This window comes from Xenopus laevis, chromosome 4L (assembly GCF_017654675.1).
Source record: "Xenopus laevis strain J_2021 chromosome 4L, Xenopus_laevis_v10.1, whole genome shotgun sequence".
NCBI lineage: Eukaryota > Metazoa > Chordata > Amphibia > Anura > Pipidae > Xenopus > Xenopus laevis.
In genome coordinates, this window is record NC_054377.1 from 3,941,946 (window position 1) to 3,961,465 (window position 19,520).

Genomic DNA, 19,520 nt, shown 5'->3' on the forward strand with positions numbered 1-19,520 from the left:
TTTTTGTGAGTCAGTGGCACTGCACATGCTCAGTGGACTCTGGGCTGCTGTTGGGAAGCTGAGCTTAGGGAGCGTGGGAAATCATCAAACCAAACCAATAGCAGAAAGTGAGGTTCATCTGTCATAGAAGCTGATGTTACAGGGCTGATTATGACTCAATTCTGATGCAGACTGCACTGGTTCTTATGTTGCCATGTAATGTGTATACTGTATATACTGTATATTGTGAGTGGGCCCCAAGGCTCAGCAGGAAATAAAATGGGGGGCATCTTCAGGGCCACAGATGTTCCCTGCTAAAGGGCTGCTCCAATTAAAAGGTGCGGCATTTATAGCCTTATTGTTTTCTGTGCTTTAATAAATAAATCTGATCAGCAGAGAGAACGGGGGGGGGCCCAATGGAGACAATGAGACTTACCTGCGGGGACATTCCGTGGCAGATATAAACAATGGGAATATTGTCCGAGTCTGGACCCTGATCAAGGCAAAGTTCCGTTTTCATGGAATTCTGCAGCTGAAATGAAAGAGCGAGAGAAGCAGATGAAGAAAAGAGACACAGGGAGGAGAACTGAGAAGAGAACGACTATCACCCCCCCCCCAAACGATGAAAGGGAAAAGCATCCGGTCACTGATAGATAAAGGGGCTCCTGGGATCTCAACCCAACGTGGGGCCAAACAGACTACAAGAAGTTTCAGATCTTAACGTCTTTATCTCCCCAAACATTTATATCATTAATTATTTGATATTCCTCAATTCTACTTGTAAATGTGACAATAACTTTGTCTCACTGGAACCGCGGGAGATGTGACGCCATGTGCAGTCCTAATGGGACAACGAGACGGCTCATCCCTGTGTCTTCTCTCCTCTTCTGTCTCTCATCCCCTCTCCTTTCCTTTTCTCCCCCAACTGTTTGGCCTTACTCTCCCCATCCTCCCTCTTCTCTCCCCTTCTATATTTCTCCTCTCCCCCATTTGTCTCTCTACTCCCTAACCCCTTTCCCTTCTCTCCTTCTGTCTCTCACCCCCTCTCCTTTCCTTTTCTCCCCCAACTGTTTGGCCTTACTCTCCCCCATCTTCCCTCTTCTCTCCCCTTCTATATTTCTCCTCTCCCCCATTTGTCTCTCTACTCCCTAACCCCCTTTCCCTTCTCTCCTTCTGTCTCTCATCCCCTCTCCTTTCCTTTTCTCCCCCAACTGTTTGGCCTTACTCCCCCCATCCTCCCTCTTCTCTCCCCTTCTATATTTCTCCTCTCCCCCATTTGTCTCTCTACTCCCTAACCCCCTTTCCCTTCTCTCCTTCTGTCTCTCATCCCCTCTCCTTTTCTTTTCTCCCCCAACTGTTTGGCTTTGCTCTCACCCTCTCACACTCTAAATGTAATTGTCAGTATAAGGCGCTATAACCTTGTACGTACTGCTGGCAATCTAATTACAGTTCAGAATGTACCAGAGGATGGGTAAGTTCTCCCTGGTTGGATGTGATGGAATTAACTCTCCGCAGGGAGTGGGAGTTGCCCCATCCATTCTCTTCTGATTTCTAAGTCCTGTTCTTCTCATGCATAAACCCATTACCTTTATGGCCTAATGAGCTGAATATCTAAATAATGGAGCATTTACACCACCTCATTTAGCACTGAGTCGGCTCAATTAACCCAGAGAAAATGACTCTACGTGTGCTGCTATTGTCTTTCACTGCTGCATTGTGGTACCAGATCTCAGCACCAGAAGACAAAGACCAATTGCACTTGTGTCCAGAGACCACTGAGTTGGGCAGAAATCAGGCAGTGACATGTCAGCTCAATAGACAATGACGAGTGCAAACTCACCACCCCATAGGCAATGGTGTCGGTGTAGGTTCTCATCTCTGGATACACGGTGACCAGGTACCACCGGAAGGTCTTGCACTGTAGCTTCTTCCTCAGGGCCTTTCTGCTGGAGATGTCGCCAATGTCAATGCCTGAATCCTGAAGAACCGCAAGAATATCAGGGTCACTTATCAAGAGCCACAATGGGATTCCGTTCTTCCATTTACTCTCCTACTTTCCAATCCCTTCAACACTTACCCATGATACATCAGTCCTAAAGTGTTTATCATATACATCCCATGCTGCGGTCTTCTATAACTGGATCTTCTTTAGTCCCACCCCTAGATTCAGAAGCCCTCAAAACCCCAATGCTTCCACCTCAACAGCAACCACCGACTCTCATTGGAATCATCATGTTACATGAGTTGGTTTTGGAGGTACTCACTCCCCACTGTGCCGCCCCTCAAACAGTGAGAAGGTGTAAAAAGTAGACATCTATCATTCCTTACCTCCTGAGGAATGTTCCAAGCCATGTAGACGTGACTCTTGAACTCATCCATCCAGACCTCGGCCATTCTCAGGGCGTTCCTCCGGACATGCAGAGCCAGGTCTTCTGTGTAGGGTTTGTGAGCCCTTTCGATATGTGCGATCCTGGAGCAGGGCATGACCTCCACGCTTCCCCCACACTGCCACACCTAAAGGGAACCAGAAACATTTACTATGATTTGTTGGCCTATATAAAGGCCACTAAAAGCTATTGACAAAGGTACATGGAAATGCTGGTGATGTTTCCATGGTTGGGCCCCTGGTTCCAGTTAAACCTTAAAGGGATCCTGTCATCGGAAAACATGTTTTTTTTCAAAACACATCAGTTAATAGTGCTGCTCCAGCAGAATTCTGCACTGAAATCCATTTCTCAAAAGAGCAAACAGATTTTTTTATATTCAATTTTGAAATCTGACATGGGGCTAGACATTTTGTCAATTTCCCAGCTGCCCCAAGTCATGTGACTTGTGCCTGCACTTTAGGAGAGAAATGCTTTCTGGCAGGCTGTTGTTTTTCCTTCTCAATGTAACTGAATGTGTCTCAGTGGGACATGGGCTTTTACTATTGAGTTTTGTTCTTAGATCTACCAGGCAGCTGTTATCTTGTGTTAGGGAGCTGCTATCTGGTTACCTTCCCATTGTTCTGTTGTTAGGCTGCTTGGGGGGGGGGGGATATCACTCCAACTTGCAGTACAGCAGTAAAGAGTGATTGAAGTTTACCAGAGCACAAGTCACATGACTTGGGGCAGCTGGGAAACTGACAATATGTCTGGCCCCATGGCAGATTTCAAAATTGAATATAAAAAAATCTGTTTGCTCTTTTGAGAAATGGATTTCAGTGCAGAATTCTGCTGGAGCAGCACCATTAACTGATTCATTTTGCTAAAAAAAAAAATTTTCTCATGACAGTATCCCTTTAAGGCTACAATGACTTTCCTGACAATTCCAAGCTTCCTACTTTGTGGAACAATTTGGGAAAGACCATTTCCTGTTCCAAAACAATAATGTCCCCATGCACAGAGCCAGGTCCATACAGAATGGGTTTGCTGAGATGGGAAAAACCTGATCTCAACCCAACTGAACCCCTGTGGGATGAATTGGAACCCCGACTGTGAGCCTGATCCCCAACATCAGTGCCCAACCACACTAATGCTCTTCTGGCTGAATGGAAGCAACTCCCAGCAACAACTCCCAGCAACAATGATCCAACATCTAGTGGGAACCTTCCCAGAAGAGATGGGGCAGTTATAGCAGCAAAGAGAGGGGCAACTTCATATTAACCCCGTTGGTTGGACAGAAGGGGGTCCTGCTGATGCTCTACTTGGATGGACATTGGCAGTTGATCCGATGATATCAATATGTAACAAATAATTAATGTAACAAATAATTAATGCCCCTTATACTGCCAAGTTCATACAAGCATGGCCTGTCTGGGGGATTTAATTAGAAAAACAAATTGTACTTTCCCTGTGCCGTTGCCGTTCCATTGGTTGCACCATCTAAGCCTGGAAATCAAAGGATTTAATGAGAATATTGATTACTGGCCTGTTTAATTCATGCTGCCTGGGCTCTTATATTCCGCACTGAGATGATATACAGGGAGGGTGGGAAATGACATCAATCAGCGATGCTGGGAGTTGGAGTTGAACAAATCATGGCGAATTAAATGAAATAAATGTTCTAAATGTATATTTTCCTAGGCTGCAAGAACATTCAGCACCGCTGGGTCTGTATCTATTAATCATCATTTCCCAGCGATTCAGATACAGAAAAAACTCATTAGGACCAACAGCAATTACCAAACATGGACATGAAGTGCACAATCTGAGACTAATTAACAGCGTTAATGTAAGAGATGAAACCAATTATTTGATACAGGAATAACAGGTACAGAACACTTGATCGGTATGTCATAGGAGATCATTTTAATGCATTTAGGAATTATTAGACATGAGATATTTACTGATTATCCCTCTGACATAATGAAGTCAGTCCCTTCCCAGAGACTATTATCCACAGTTACTATAGGCACCATCTCTCCCTACTATACCTGCTATCCCACAGTCACACTCCCTTCCCAGAGACTATTATCCACTGTTACTATAGACACCATCTCTCCCTACTATACCTGCTATCCCACAGTCACACTCCCTTCCCAGAGACTATTATCCACTGTTACTATAGACACCATCTCTCCCTACTATACCTGCTATCCCACAGTCACACTCCCTTCCCAGAGACTATTATCCACAGTTACTATAGGCACCATCTCTCCCTACTATACCTGCTATCCCACAGTCACACTCCCTTCCCAGAGACTATTATCCACTGTTACTATAGGCACATCTCTCCCTACTATACCTGCTATCCCACAGTCACACTCCCTTCCCAGAGACTATTATCCACTGTTACTATAGGCACCATCTCTCCCTACTATACCTGCTATCCCACAGTCACACTCCCTTCCCAGAGACTATTATCCACAGTTACTATAGGCACCATCTCTCCCTACTATACCTGCTATCCCACAGTCACACTCCCTTCCCAGAGACTATTATCCACAGTTACTATAGGCACCATCTCTCCCTACTATACCTGCTATCCCACAGTCACACTCCCTTCCCAGAGACTATTATCCCACTGTTACTATAGGCACCATCTCTCCCTACTATACCTGCTATCCCACAGTCACACTCCCTTCCCAGAGACTATTATCCACTGTTACTATAGGTACCATCTCTCCCTACTATACCTGCTATCCCACAGTCACACTCCCTTCCCAGAGACTATTATCCCACTGTTACTATAGACACCATCTCTCCCTACTATACCTGCTATCCCACAGTCACACTCCCTTCCCAGAGACTATTATCCACTGTTACTATAGACACATCTCTCCCTACTATACCTGCTACCAGTCCCATCTTGAGCCTCTAGCTAATACTTTTGTGGTTAAATAATATATTTACCACCCCTGGTCTGCAGAGACACAAGGCAATCCCCCTGCTTGGACCTTATAAAGACAGCTCTAACAGAAATATAAATAATATCACTATGAATATGGGTTACTTTCCCTTTAAATAAATTATTGCAGCTCTTAATCCAGCTAAGGGGAATAAAGAAGCATCAAAGCGCAGCCGCTATTTGAGAAATAAATCAATTTACCCTTAATACGAGCCTTCAAAATGTTTCATGTCCCACTGTGAAATTTCCATTAATACAGTAAGTCAGGGAATCAGTTGCTCAGAATGATTCGATGTGAGACAGAGAAACACGGCGCTCGCTAATTTCCCAGTTCAGAACTGCGCAGCTTTATTATTAAACCCCGCAGCTCGGTGGCAGTTTGCTGATCTGACAGTCACAGCGGCTCCCGAGGAGTCAGCCAGGAGTCAATAGAAAACGTTGATGTTTCTCGGCTTTATTTCAGCCATTGACAACAATGTTTAGTGTCTCGCATCCCATTGTCGGGTTTATGGGCAGTTGGAGAGGGGGGGAACGGGACATTTGTGCCGGTTATTATAAATGCAAATGTAGAACTGAGAGTCAGACAAATGGAATTGGCTTTGTTTATTGGAGAAGTACAAGGATATTGCTGGTTTGGTTCCATATATACCAATGTTAGAAGAACTTCATTGTCTGGGCTTTAGGCTCTCACTACTATGGGAAGTATCTGCCTGCAGGGGGCGCTACTGATCTGCAACACAGTATAATGTACAAGGGGGTGATTTAAAGGCTGATGGGTGGTCTCAAGAGCTTCAGAGTTGTAGAGGAGCCCCTGGCATTTAAAAAAGCCTAACAAATCCAATGGCGGTAATTATTGGGGGTAGACTTGCCCTTTAGGGGTGGACCCCCTTGGTCAGGAAGGTTCTACAAGTGATGGGGGACAGAGCATCATTATTAGACTGGACCCCCTGTAGAAGACCACTCTATGCACCTTTATATGTAGAAATTGTACTCAATGGGATCACATGACTCTATGGGACGTAGGGATGCACCGAATCCACTATGTTGGATTCGGCTGAACCCCCGAATCCTTCATGAAAGATTCGGCCGAATACCGAACCAAACCCGAACCCGGATTTGCATATGCAAATTAGGGGTGGGAAAGGGGAAAACATTTTTTACTTCCTTGTTTTCTGACAAAAAGTCCCGTGATTTCCCTCCCCGCCCCTAATTTGCATATGCAAATTAGGGGTCGGATTCGGTTCGGCCGAATCCTGCTGAAAAAGGCCGAATCCTGAACTGAATCCTGGATTCGGTGCATCCCTAGTATAGAGGGCTCACATAGAAGACAACTGAATGCCATAAGGACTGTAACCCCCATATGTAATAAAAGGCATTACGTTTGCCCAGGAGCAGTAAACCCTAGCAACCAATAAGATGTTTGCTTTTAAACAGGTGACTATTAAATTCTAACTGCTGATTGGTTGATATGGCTTACTTCCCCCGGGCAAACTTAGTGCCAATTATTACATAACCCCCTAAGTCTTGTAAGACTTGGGTTGATCCTCAGATTCCTTGCCTTGCTGATGTCTGGCTGTTGATGCACTACAATTCCCAGCATCCCCCACCATCCTGTGTCCATAAGTGGAAGAAGTCAGTAGCTACACCTCCAGACTGCTGCACTCACACTTTATGAAGATACATGGTGCCATCTAGTTTGGGCCAGGCCAGCCCTGATTGGTTGGGATAAATGTATTAATGAGAGCTAAATAAATCTCCCATCATTAGAAGGGAGAAATGTCATTCACGGGCGCCACACTCTGATTGCTTTTCTCTCCTTGTGATGTTTCTATTGATGTTTAGATGAATAAAAGGAGAAAACGACTTGCTCACGGCCTTTTGGCACTGATTGGTCACTCCAAGGTGCCGCCCATCAGTAACTTCCCCGAAACGCGCGATCAATCACGGAAATGCAGCCCTGATCCGATGGAGATCGAAGAGATGGAAGATGGAAAGTGTTTGTGTTCAAGGACTGTGTGACCTAGAGACGCCCCCAGCCTGTCACACTTGGGGAGATCTCTCCCTACTGAATATATCTGCATCAGCCTCCCACCCACTGAGCATTCTGGGACATAAAGCCGGTCATAAAAACCTTAGTGACCATATAAGGCACAAGGCTGCAGGCTGAGTTATACAGGGAACTCTGAGTATCACTCATGTATTATAAGGGATAATGTACCCCCTACTGTAAATGATAAGGATATTAGAAGTCACTGAGGGGTTGTTCTGTGACCATATAAAGGCACAAGGCTGCAGGCTGAGTTATACAGGGAACTCTGAGTATCACTCATGTATTATAAGGGATAATGTACCCCCTACTGTAAATGATAAGGATATTAGAAGTCACTGAGGGGTTGTTCTGTGACCATATAAAGGCACAAGGCTGCAGGCTGAGTTATACAGGGAACTCTGAGTATCACTCATGTATTATAAGGGATAATGTACCCCCTACTGTAAATGATAAGGATATTAGAAGTCACTGAGGGGTTGTTCTGTGACCATATAAAGGCACAAGGCTGCAGGCTGAGTTATACAGGGAACTCTGAGTATCACTCATGTATTATAAGGGATAATGTACCCCCTACTGTAAATGATAAGGATATTAGAAGTCACTGAGGGGTTGTTCTGTGACCATATAAAGGCACAAGGCTGCAGGCTGAGTTATACAGGGAACTCTGAGTATCACTCATGTATTATAAGGGATAATGTACCCCCTACTGTAAATGATAAGGATATTAGAAGTCACTGAGGGGTTGTTCTGTGACCATATAAAGACACAAGGCTGCAGGCTGAGTTATACAGGGAACTCTGAGTATCACTCATGTATTATAAGGGATAATGTAGCCCCTACTGTAAATGATAAGGATATTAGAAGTCACTGGGATCACTAACACTGACCACCAACTATTCTATAACCCTCTCTACTTTCAGTGGTCAAGGCCAGAGTAGATTTGAATGAGGTCACCAGTGTTTTCATATTCAGTTTTTCAGGGGGGACAGGGGAAGAAATAAGCAAAGAAGGAGCAATAAAACCCTAAACAGACGCAACATATTGTCATTATACAGTAAGTTCTTTCTCAATGACAGACAGGGAGGAAAGGGAACAGGTGTTGCTATAAATCATCACGTGAGAGTCTTATAACATCACTGAGAGAAGGAGAGAAGTGCAAGTGCCACTATTCCCACACTGCAGCATATGCGCTGCTAAAGGATGACAGTTGCTTATAAAGAACAGGGAAGGAAGATAAATGCAAAGGTGTCTGTAAGAAGCAATGGATTTTAATTCTCCATTATGAGTCCCGGGGGGATCGTGAGCTCTGCTGTCAGGAACATGTAATCATAGAGCAGAATCACGTTGTGCATTTAATGCCTAATAGCAGAGGCTTTTAATAATACATTAACCAGCACTGCCTGACCCCTCGCTACTCTCTTATCTCTTCTTCTACTTTATATCTGGGGGGCAGCCTGGCTAATGCAAAATATCATATATCAATATTTAAATATGTTTCCTTCTCACCCGGGATGAGCTGATACCTACAGAAATGAGTCCTCACACAAGTACCCTGCCCAGACTATCTCACTGTGATTGGCTAAATAGGGGGTGCATCCATAATATACATTATACAACAAATAGCAATACATTGCACCCCCTTCTGTAAATGATAAGGATATTAGAAGTCACTGAGGGGTTGTTCTGTGACCATATAAAGGCACAAGGCTGCAGGCTGAGTTATACAGGGAACTCTGAGTATCACTCATGTATTATAAGGGATAATGTACCCCCTACTGTAAATGATAAGGATATTAGAAGTCACTGAGGGGTTGTTCTGTGACCATATAAAGGCACAAGGCTGCAGGCTGAGTTATACAGGGAACTCTGAGTATCACTCATGTATTATAAGGGATAATGTACCCCCTACTGTAAATGATAAGGATATTAGAAGTCACTGAGGGGTTGTTCTGTGACCATATAAAGGCACAAGGCTGCAGGCTGAGTTATACACAGAACTCTGAGTATCACTCATGTATTATAAGGGATAATGTACCCCCTACTGTAAATGATAAGGATATTAGAAGTTGTTGTTCTGTGACCATATAAAGGCACAAGGCTGCAGGCTGAGTTATACAGGGAACTCTGAGTATCACTCATGTATTATAAGGGATAATGTACCCCCTACTGTAAATGATAAGGATATTAGAAGTCACTGAGGGGTTGTCCTGTGACCATATAAAGGCACAAGGCTGCAGGCTGAGTTATACACAGAACTCTGAGTATCACTCATGTATTATAAGGGATAATGTACCCCCTACTGTAAATGATAAGGATATTAGAAGTTGTTGTTCTGTGACCATATAAAGGCACAAGGCTGCAGGCTGAGTTATACAGGGAACTCTGAGTATCACTCATGTATTATAAGGGATAATGTACCCCCTACTGTAAATGATAAGGATATTAGAAGTCACTGAGGGGTTGTTCTGTGACCATATAAAGGCACAAGGCTGCAGGCTGAGTTATACAGGGAACTCTGAGTATCACTCATGTATTATAAGGGATAATGTACCCCCTACTGTAAATGATAAGGATATTAGAAGTCACTGAGGGGTTGTTCTGTGACCATATAAAGGCACAAGGCTGCAGGCTGAGTTATACAGGGAACTCTGAGTATCACTCATGTATTATAAGGGATAATGTATAAATGATAAGGATATCTGAAGTTACTGAGCCATTTATATCTGAAAAATGACATGAATAATAAAAACCTATTTGTGAAACAGAATTATTAAGCAGTTCCCCTTTAAAGCATTCGGGGACAGAGCCATAAGGATACGAAGCGAATGATGATAAACTTGTAACATTACAAAGGAACTCGCCTCCAACTTGTTTCAATTCAAATAAAAAACGTTTCTTTCCATTTCCCGTTACAAAAGGGCAGCGCGGCTCATTTCCATATCTTGTAATTAACATTAGAGAAATGATAAACGAGGAGAGGAAACGTAGAGGGGAGTTTCTTTCAGTTGAACTCGCTGCTCAGGAGACTTCTCTGATATCGGGGAATTTCTCGTATTATCGCTAAATAATGTGCCGGACGAAATGGGAGGTTGGTAAATGAAATGCAAATTGGGGGAAAAAAGGGCATTTTTACAGTTTATGCATTAAAAAGAGATATTATAATTGTAAAACAGCTGCAGTGGAACAACAACTCCCTGCACCCTCTGCATTTGAGCTACCCCACACACATTAATATGACTCTACTAAAGGGTAACTTGCACAGGGAGTTCTGATCACAGATACCACTAGTAACTCCGAGGCAGTCAAAAGTACTAAAAATTCACTTTGAGGGTTGACTTTCCCTTTAAGCCTCGGCAGCGGCAGTAACAGAAATAGCCGAATATCAGAAGATGAAACGGGTCCGTTCTGGTTTATCTGATGTACAGGGATCTCTTGCTCTGTAACTTCTCTGCTTTTCTAATAAAATCGTTTTAGGAAATAGGTTTTTATTGCTTCCCGTGATCTCACTTGGCGAAAATTGTCATCGTTATTTCACCCCCATCTGAAAGGCGACAAGAGAAATGGCCCTACGGACGGCAGATCAATTTCCCAAACCAGTCGTTGTCTAGAAATATATATTGTACAATAGCCGCGGCTTTAGCCTTTTTATAGAGGGGAAGATCTTTCCTCAGAGTCACATCCATTCCATCCATTAAGGTTGAAATCAGGATACAATTATTAAAGGTGTTCCATATAAAGGTGCTTAGGGGCTGAAAGTTTAATGTTTTTAATGAATCCTTTATTTGAACACCAAACTTCAGACAATATCAGATCCCTAAGTTTCACATGTTCTCCTCCATAGATCTAGATCAGGGGTCCCCAACTTTTTTTTACCCGTGAGCCACATTCAAATGTAAAAGGATTTGGGGAGCAACAGAAGCATGAAAAAGTCCCTGGAGATGCCAAACAAGGGCTGTGATTGGCTATTTGGTAGCCCCTATGTAGACTGGCAGGCTACGGGAGGCTCTACTTGGCCTTATACTTAGTTTGTTTGCCTGGAGTTCAAAAATAAGCTCCTGCTTTGAGGACACTGAGAGCAAAATCTAATGGGTTGGAGAGCATCATGTTGCTCAAGAGCTACTGCTTGGGGATCACTGATCTAGATGAAACCCCAAACTGCACATTTTCTGTTGACTTCAAACCGTTGACCTCAAACTGTTGACCTCAATATCCTGTGACACTATCAGCCTTTTAACCAAGATACAAGTTTTCTCCTGCATAGATCTAGACCTCTGAACCTATCAATGAAACTTCCCATTGTCAACCTCAAACTGTTGACCGCCATATTCTGTGATACCATCATCCACTGAACTAAGCTTCAAGATCCATGTTTTCTGCTCTATAGACCTAGATGCCCTCTGACACTTTTAATGAACCCCAAACTTCATGTTTTCTGTTGACCTCAATATCCTGTGACACTATCATCCTTTTAACCAAGCTTCAAGATACAAGTTTTCTCCTGCATAGATCTAGATGCCCTCTGAACCTATCAATGAACCGCAAACTTCACATTGTCAACCTCAAACTGTTGACCTCCATATCCTGTACCACCATCATCCACTAAACCAAGCTTCAAGATCCATGTTTTCTGCTCTATAGACCTAGATGCCTTCTGACACTTTTAATGAACCCCAAACTTCACGTTTTCTCTTGACCTCCATATCATGTGACACCATCAGCCTCTTAACCAAGATTCAAGATACATGTTTTTTTCTTCATAAAGCTAGATGCCCTCTGACCCTATAAATAAATCATATTTTCTCCTGCATAGATCTAGATGCCCTCTGAACCTATAAATGAACCACAAACTTCACGTTGTCAACCTCAAACTGTTGACCTCTATATTCTGTGATACCATCATCCTCTAAACCAAGCTTCAAGATCCATGTTTTCTTCTCCATAGATCTAGATACCCTCTGACACTTTTAATGAACCCCAAACTTCATGTTTTCTGTTTGCCTCCATATTTTGTGACACTATCAGCCTCTTAACCAAGCTTCAAGATACATGTTTTCTTCTCCATAGAGCGAAAGACCCCCCAGACATTAACTATAAACCCACTGACCTCCATGCCTTCAGCCCAATCAGTCCTGTACCCCATATGCTGCATTTTCTCCTCCATGAAATGAAACATTATCAGCACCTTAAATGGACCTCATGTCTTCTCCCCTATAGATCTATAGGTTCTCAGACACTAGCAATAACCACCAAATATTTTACCATTCATGCCTTTAGACACTGCTAATTATTCCGTTACCCAAGCTCCAGTCTCCAATTATTTTTCATTGACCACCATGCCTTCTGACATTATTAAGTAGTCCCTTACCCCAACTCCATGCATCCCATTTTCTCATCCATGTCCTGGGACAGTGGGACACTAGCAACCCCTTAACCAAACTTCTACATTTTCTTCCGTTGATCTAGATGCCAACACACCCCTTATTTTACTCCCAAACTCCAATCCCTCTGATAGTATTAGTCCTTTACCCTACCTCAATCCATCACCTTAATTTCCTTAAAATTGTATCAGCCCCTTACCCTAACTCCAAGCTCCACGTTTTCTCCTCCATAGACATCCATGCCTTCATCCAACAAACCAATCTCTTCAAAGTACAGTCTGTCCACGATGAAGCAGCCAATCAAAGCAGGGGTTCTGGGACAACAAGAGCAACATAACATTACTGAAATGAAAGGAACTTTCCATTAATATCAAATAAATTGACTGTGCAGTACATTGGAAGGGAGCAGATGTTGGTAATGGAATATATCATTGGAATGATACATTGTACATTTATATACAGGTCAGGGCAGTGCAAGGCATCTTGAAAACATTGCTAGAATTTTAAGTGGGGGAACAATGTTAACAAAGAAAGAACAGGGTGCAAAGTGCAAACAATGGAGGCAATGAGCCATGTTTTTGAACTTGGATTTGCTCCTAGCACCCATAGGTGCAACTCTTTGCGTTCATAGAATAAACTTCTAGAATCTGCGTTCAGTGGTGCCCACAGTCAGGAGATGTCAATGCAGGAGAGGATGGACATAGTTGACATATGGGGGTCCTACTGGTCCTCTAGTCACAGGCCTATATATGAGTTACAGGGCTTCCTTGTTGATGTCAGAATTGTTGTTGGAATTTTGTGGCAGATTTTTAATCCACTGCAAGGGACAGGGCCCTTCTGGATAGGCTACTGCTGTGAACATGTGGCTATCGTCCTGCACTTGTGCCTAGGCCTTCATAGATGAGCTAAAATAAGATTTAAGGCTTTATTAGAAGGAAACTCCATCTTGTCCTACCCCCCTCCCCAAGTTTGAATTTGACCAAAAGAAATATTGAGATGAATGTGTTGGTAATGTTCTTGTTGCAGGTCTTGCCGAACTGGTATAAATGTAGCCATTACAAATTACTGTATGAAATCTACCTGATAGGAGCAGTTCTGTTCTCCAGTTTCCACCACGACTTGGGGGGATTGAGGTACCTGCACCACAGCTGCCAATCATAGCCCTGGGCAGACAGGGGATACTCCTCAATCTCAAAGTTATCGTATTTGATGTTGTCAAACGAGGGCGAGATGATGCGTCTCCGGTCTTCTTTAATCCTGAGGAGCACTGGCTCCGCCCTGTAAGAGGAACAAGTCGCTTTTACTTGGGTTTGGAGAAATTAGAGGCTCAGTGGAATCTCATAGGGGGTTGTGATCATTTGGCAAAGACATAACCATCCATCTCAGAGCATCTGAAAAACAGCGAAGGGAACTAATTAAACAGAAAATGAGCGAGTGGGCTCCTGCAGGGAAACCTCAAATGATCTTGCTGTAAATAAATGCAGAGATACGGGAACATTTCCAACGGCTAAGAATCATATAAAAAATTACATAAGCAAAGCGAGAATCTCTCCAGTTAAAGAAGAGCTTGTGCCGAGAGTGTGGGGTAACTCAAAACCTGGGGAATCATTACAATAGGAGACAGTGAAAGGAAAACCTGAAGTTTTCACTGGCTGTCCTCAAATTTTTTTATCCCAACTGCATGGAAAAATTCCCAGTTTGCCCACCACAGACACCCCCACTCTCACAGCAATTATAGATAGAGCCAAATAATACGGGTGGGTGTATGTGGGGGTGGAGAGAGTAGAGGAAGATGGAGACAATAAGGAAAGATGGAAAAAGTAAGGAAAGATGGAGACAGTAGGGCAAGATGGAGACAGTAAAGAATGACGGAGACAGCAGGGCAAGATGGAGACAGTAGGATAAGATGGAGACAGTAGGGAAAGATGGAGAAAGTAGGACAAGATGGAGACAGTAGGGAAAGATGGAGACAGTAGGGCAAGAGTGAGACATTAGGGCAAGATGGAGACAGTAGGACAAGATGGAGACAGTAGGGAAAGATGGAGACAGTAGGACAAGATGGAGACAGTAGGACAAGATGGAGACAATAGGGAAAGATGGAGACAGTAGGACAAGAGTGAGACATTAGGGCAAGATGGAGACAGTAGGACAAGATGGAGACAGTAAGACAAGATGGAGACAATAGGGAAAGATGGAGACAGTAGGACAAGAGTGAGACATTAGGGCAAGATGGAGACAGTAGGACAAGATGGAGACTATAGGACAAGATGGAGACAGTAGGACAAGATGGAGACAGTAGGACAAGATGGAGACAGTAGGACAAGATGGAGACAGTAGGACAAGATGGAGACAGTAGGGCAAGATGGAGACAATAGGACAAGATGGAGACAGTAGGGCAAGATGGAGACAGTAGGACAAGATGGAGACAGTAGGGCAAGATGGAGACAGTAGGGCAAGATGGAGACAGTAGGGCAAGATGGAGACAGTAGGGCAAGATGGAGACAGTAGGGCAAGATGGAGACAGTAGGGCAAGATGGTGACAGTAGAACAAGTTGGAGACATTAGAAGAAGAATGAGACTGTAGGACAAGGTGACATCCCCAATGCTTTTTGTTCCCTTCCCCATTTGCCTTTATCTGGACTGGTAATAAAATTACTGAAAATGGGTTGAAAGTGAATTTCTTCCAGGCCTATTTACTATTCTATTAGTATTAGTTCTCTGTGTATTTCACCCCTTTGGAATTAATGAACTGCAGAGGATTCTGCTCTTTAATGATGTTACCAAAGAGAATGTGTTATTTCTACAAGAACTGCAACCTCCTGGGATGTGCTGACCTCATATAAAATACATGTAGTTCTGACTCTTTATATACCAGGTCCCTGCACATGCGCTGCTATAGAACTAAACTGTACTTCTACTTAATGACAAACACCTTCACATTCCAGAAGAAATGGCTGAGATTCTGAGATTCAGTGGCTGCACAGATCCTATCTGATCCCCATTGTAAGCAGCAGTCCTGTCCTGCTTTATGGCAGCTGAGATTCTAGCTATCTGTATAACAGAGCATTCTGTCCCAGTGGCTGCACAGATCCTATCTGATCCCCATTGTAAGCAGCAGTCCTGTCCTGCTTTATGGCAGCTGAGATTCTAGCTATCTGTATAACAGAACATTCTGTCCCAGTGGCTGCACAGATCCTATCTGATCCCCATTGTAAGCAGCAGTCCTGTCCTGCTTTATGGCAGCTGAGATTCTAGCTATCTGTATAACAGAACATTCTGTCCCAGTGGCTGCACAGATCCTATCTGATCCCCATTGTAAGCAGCAGTCCTGTCCTGCTTTATGGCAGCTGAGATTCTAGCTATCTGTATAACAGAACATTCTGTCCCAGTGGCTGCACAGATCCTATCTGATCCCCATTGTAAGCAGCAGTCCTGTCCTGCTTTATGGCAGCTGAGATTCTAGCTATCTGTATAACAGAACATTCTGTCCCAGTGGCTGCACAGGTCCTATCTGATCCCCATTGTAAGCAGCAGTCCTGCCCTGCTTTATGGCAGCTGAGATTCTAGCTATCTGTATAACAGAACATTCTGTCCCAGTGGCTGCACAGATCCTATCTGATCCCCATTGTAAGCAGCAGTCCTGTCCTGCTTTATGGCAGCTGAGATTCTAGCTATCTGTATAACAGAACATTCTGTCCCAGTGGCTGCACAGATCCTATCTGATCCCCATTGTAAGCAGCAGTCCTGTCCTGCTTTATGGCAGCTGAGATTCTAGCTATCTGTATAACAGAGCATTCTGTCCCAGTGGCTGCACAGATCCTATCTGATCCCCATTGTAAGCAGCAGTCCTGTCCTGCTTTATGGCAGCTGAGATTCTAGCTATCTGTATAACAGAACATTCTGTCCCAGTGGCTGCACAGATCCTATCTGATCCCCATTGTAAGCAGCAGTCCTGTCCTGCTTTATGGCAGCTGAGATTCTAGCTATCTGTATAACAGAACATTCTGTCCCAGTGGCTGCACAGATCCTATCTGATCCCCATTGTAAGCAGCAGTCCTGTCCTGCTTTATGGCAGCTGAGATTCTAGCTATCTGTATAACAGAACATTCTGTCCCAGTGGCTGCACAGATCCTATCTGATCCCCATTGTAAGCAGCAGTCCTGTCCTGCTTTATGGCAGCTGAGATTCTAGCTATCTGTATAACAGAACATTCTGTCCCAGTGGCTGCACAGGTCCTATCTGATCCCCATTGTAAGCAGCAGTCCTGCCCTGCTTTATGGCAGCTGAGATTCTAGCTATCTGTATAACAGAACATTCTGTCCCAGTGGCTGCACAGATCCTATCTGATCCCCATTGTAAGCAGCAGTCCTGTCCTGCTTTATGGCAGCTGAGATTCTAGCTATCTGTATAACAGAACATTCTGTCCCAGTGGCTGCACAGATCCTATCTGATCCCCATTGTAAGCAGCAGTACTGTCCTGCTTTATGGCAGCTGAGATTCTAGCTATCTGTATAACAGAGTAGAGATGTCGCGAACTGTTCGCCGGCGAACTTGTTCGCGCGAACATCGGGTGTTCGCGCTCGCCGGAAGTTCGCGAACGTCGCGCGACGTTCGCCATTTTGGGTTCGCCATTGTTGGCGCTTTTTTTTTGCCCTCTCACCCCAGACCAGCAGGTACATGGCAGCCAATCAGGAAGCTCTCCCCTGGACCACTCCCCTTCCCTATAAAAACCGAAGCCCTGCAGCGTTTTTTCACTCTGCCTGTGTGTGCTGAAGAGATAGTGTAGGGAGAGAGCTGCTGCCTGTTAGTGATTTCAGGGACAGTTGAAAGTTTGCTGGCTAGTAATCGTTTTGATACTGCTCTGTTATTGGAGGGACAGAAGTCTGCAGGGGTTTGAGGGACATTTAAGCTTAGGTAGCTTTGCTGGCTAGTAATCTACCTTCTACTGCAGTGCTCTGTATGTAGCTGCAGTGGGCAGCTGTCCTGCTTCTGATCTCATCTGCTGACTGCTGCAATAACAGTAGTCCTTGTAAGGACTGCTTTTATTTATTTTTTTGTTGTTTTACTACTACTACTACTACTACTACTATAAGAGCCCAGTGCTATTAGTCTAGCAGTGTTGGGGAGTGGGACTGGTGTGCTAATCTGCTGCTCCTAGTAGTTCAGCAGCACCAACTTTAATTTTTTTTTTTTAATATTCATTTTTTTTTATTTTACTTTTTTTATTTTACTACCGCTGTAGTAGTGTATAAGTTGACCTTTTAGGCATTATTTGCCCTGTAGGCATTATTTGCACACTGTTTTCTTCAACCCGCCATCGAGCTGTGTGACCTTGTTCCCATTCTGTCTAAATATCCATAATATTACCGTCTCCAGAAAAAACACCGGAGTCACTTTTTTCAAGCAGCCATAATATATTTTACGTAATCCGTATCCACCGCTGTAGTAGTGTATACGTTGGCCTTGTAGGCATTATTTGCACACTGTTTTCTTCAACCCGCCATCGAGCTGTGTGACCTTGTTCCCATTCTGTCTAAATATCCATAATATTACCGTCTCCAGAAAAAACACCGGAGTCACTTTTTTCAAGCAGCATTCATATATTTTACGTAATCCGTATCCACCGCTGTAGTAGTGTATACGTTGGCCTTGTAGGCATTATTTGCACACTGTTTTCTTCAACCCGCCATCGAGCTGTGTGACCTTGTTCCCATTCTGTCTAAATATCCATAATATTACCGTCTCCAGAAAAAACACCGGAGTCACTTTTTTCAAGCAGCCATAATATATTTTACGTAATCCGTATCCACCGCTGTAGTAGTGTATACGTTGGCCTTGTAGGCATTATTTGCACACTGTTTTCTTCAACCCGCCATCGAGCTGTGTGACCTTGTTCACATTCTGTCTAAATATCCATAATATTACCGTCTCCAGAAAAAACACCGGAGTCACTTTTTTCAAGCAGCCATAATATATTTTACGTAATCCGTATCCACCGCTGTAGTAGTGTATACGTTGACCTTGTAGGCATTGTTTGCCCAGTTTTTTTTGGCCACAGCCACTGAAGCACAGAGGCCAGAAAAAATATGCCATATAAATGCTGAAAATAGTCATTTTTTGCCATACGTTGACTCAACGTATATGGCAAAAAATGACTATTTTCAGCATTTATGTGGCATATTTTTTCTGGCAACTGTGCTTCAGTGGCTGCAACCAAAAAAACTGGGCAAACAATGTCTACAAGGTCAACGTATGGCGAAAAATTACTATTTTCAGCATTTATATGGCATATTTTTTCTGGCAACTGTGCTTCAGTGGCTGCGTCCAAAAAAACTGGGCAAACAATGTCTACAAGGTCAACGTATGGCGAAAAATGACTATTTTCAGCATTTATATGGCATATTTTTTCTGGCAACTGTGCTTCAGTGGCTGCGTCCAAAAAAACTGGGCAAACAATGCCTACAAGGTCAACGTATGGCAGTTGTTTAAAGAGAACAGTAGATTACTAGCCAGCAAAGCTACCTAAGCTAAAATGTCCCTCAAATCCCTGCAGACTTCTGTCCCTCCAATACAGAGCAGTATCAAGTAGATTACTAGCCAGCAAACTTACTATCATCTGTCCCTGAAATCACTAACAGCTCTCCCCCTACACTATCTCTTCCAAGCACACACAGGCAGATTTTTCAGATACATTTTTGCCCTTGATCCCCCTCTGGCATGCCACTGTCCAGGTCGTTGCACCCTTTAAACAACTTTAAAATCATTTTTCTGGCCAGAAATGTCTT

At 43.6% G+C, this 19,520-nt stretch overlaps 1 protein-coding gene across 1 annotated transcript in view; it reads right to left on the reverse strand.

The window, feature by feature from the left end:
* galnt18.L (polypeptide N-acetylgalactosaminyltransferase 18 L homeolog) overlaps positions 1 to 19,520 on the reverse strand; it is a 156,121-nt gene that overhangs the window by 14,178 nt on the left and 122,423 nt on the right. The window contains exons 5-9 of the mRNA XM_018257279.2: positions 13,816 to 14,013; positions 12,935 to 13,049; positions 2,308 to 2,493; positions 1,820 to 1,957; positions 416 to 511 (exon numbers count right to left, since the gene is read on the reverse strand). Of these exons, the coding sequence (XP_018112768.1) occupies positions 416 to 511; positions 1,820 to 1,957; positions 2,308 to 2,493; positions 12,935 to 13,049; positions 13,816 to 14,013 (733 nt within the window). The remainder of the gene's footprint in view (positions 1 to 415; positions 512 to 1,819; positions 1,958 to 2,307; positions 2,494 to 12,934; positions 13,050 to 13,815; positions 14,014 to 19,520) is intronic.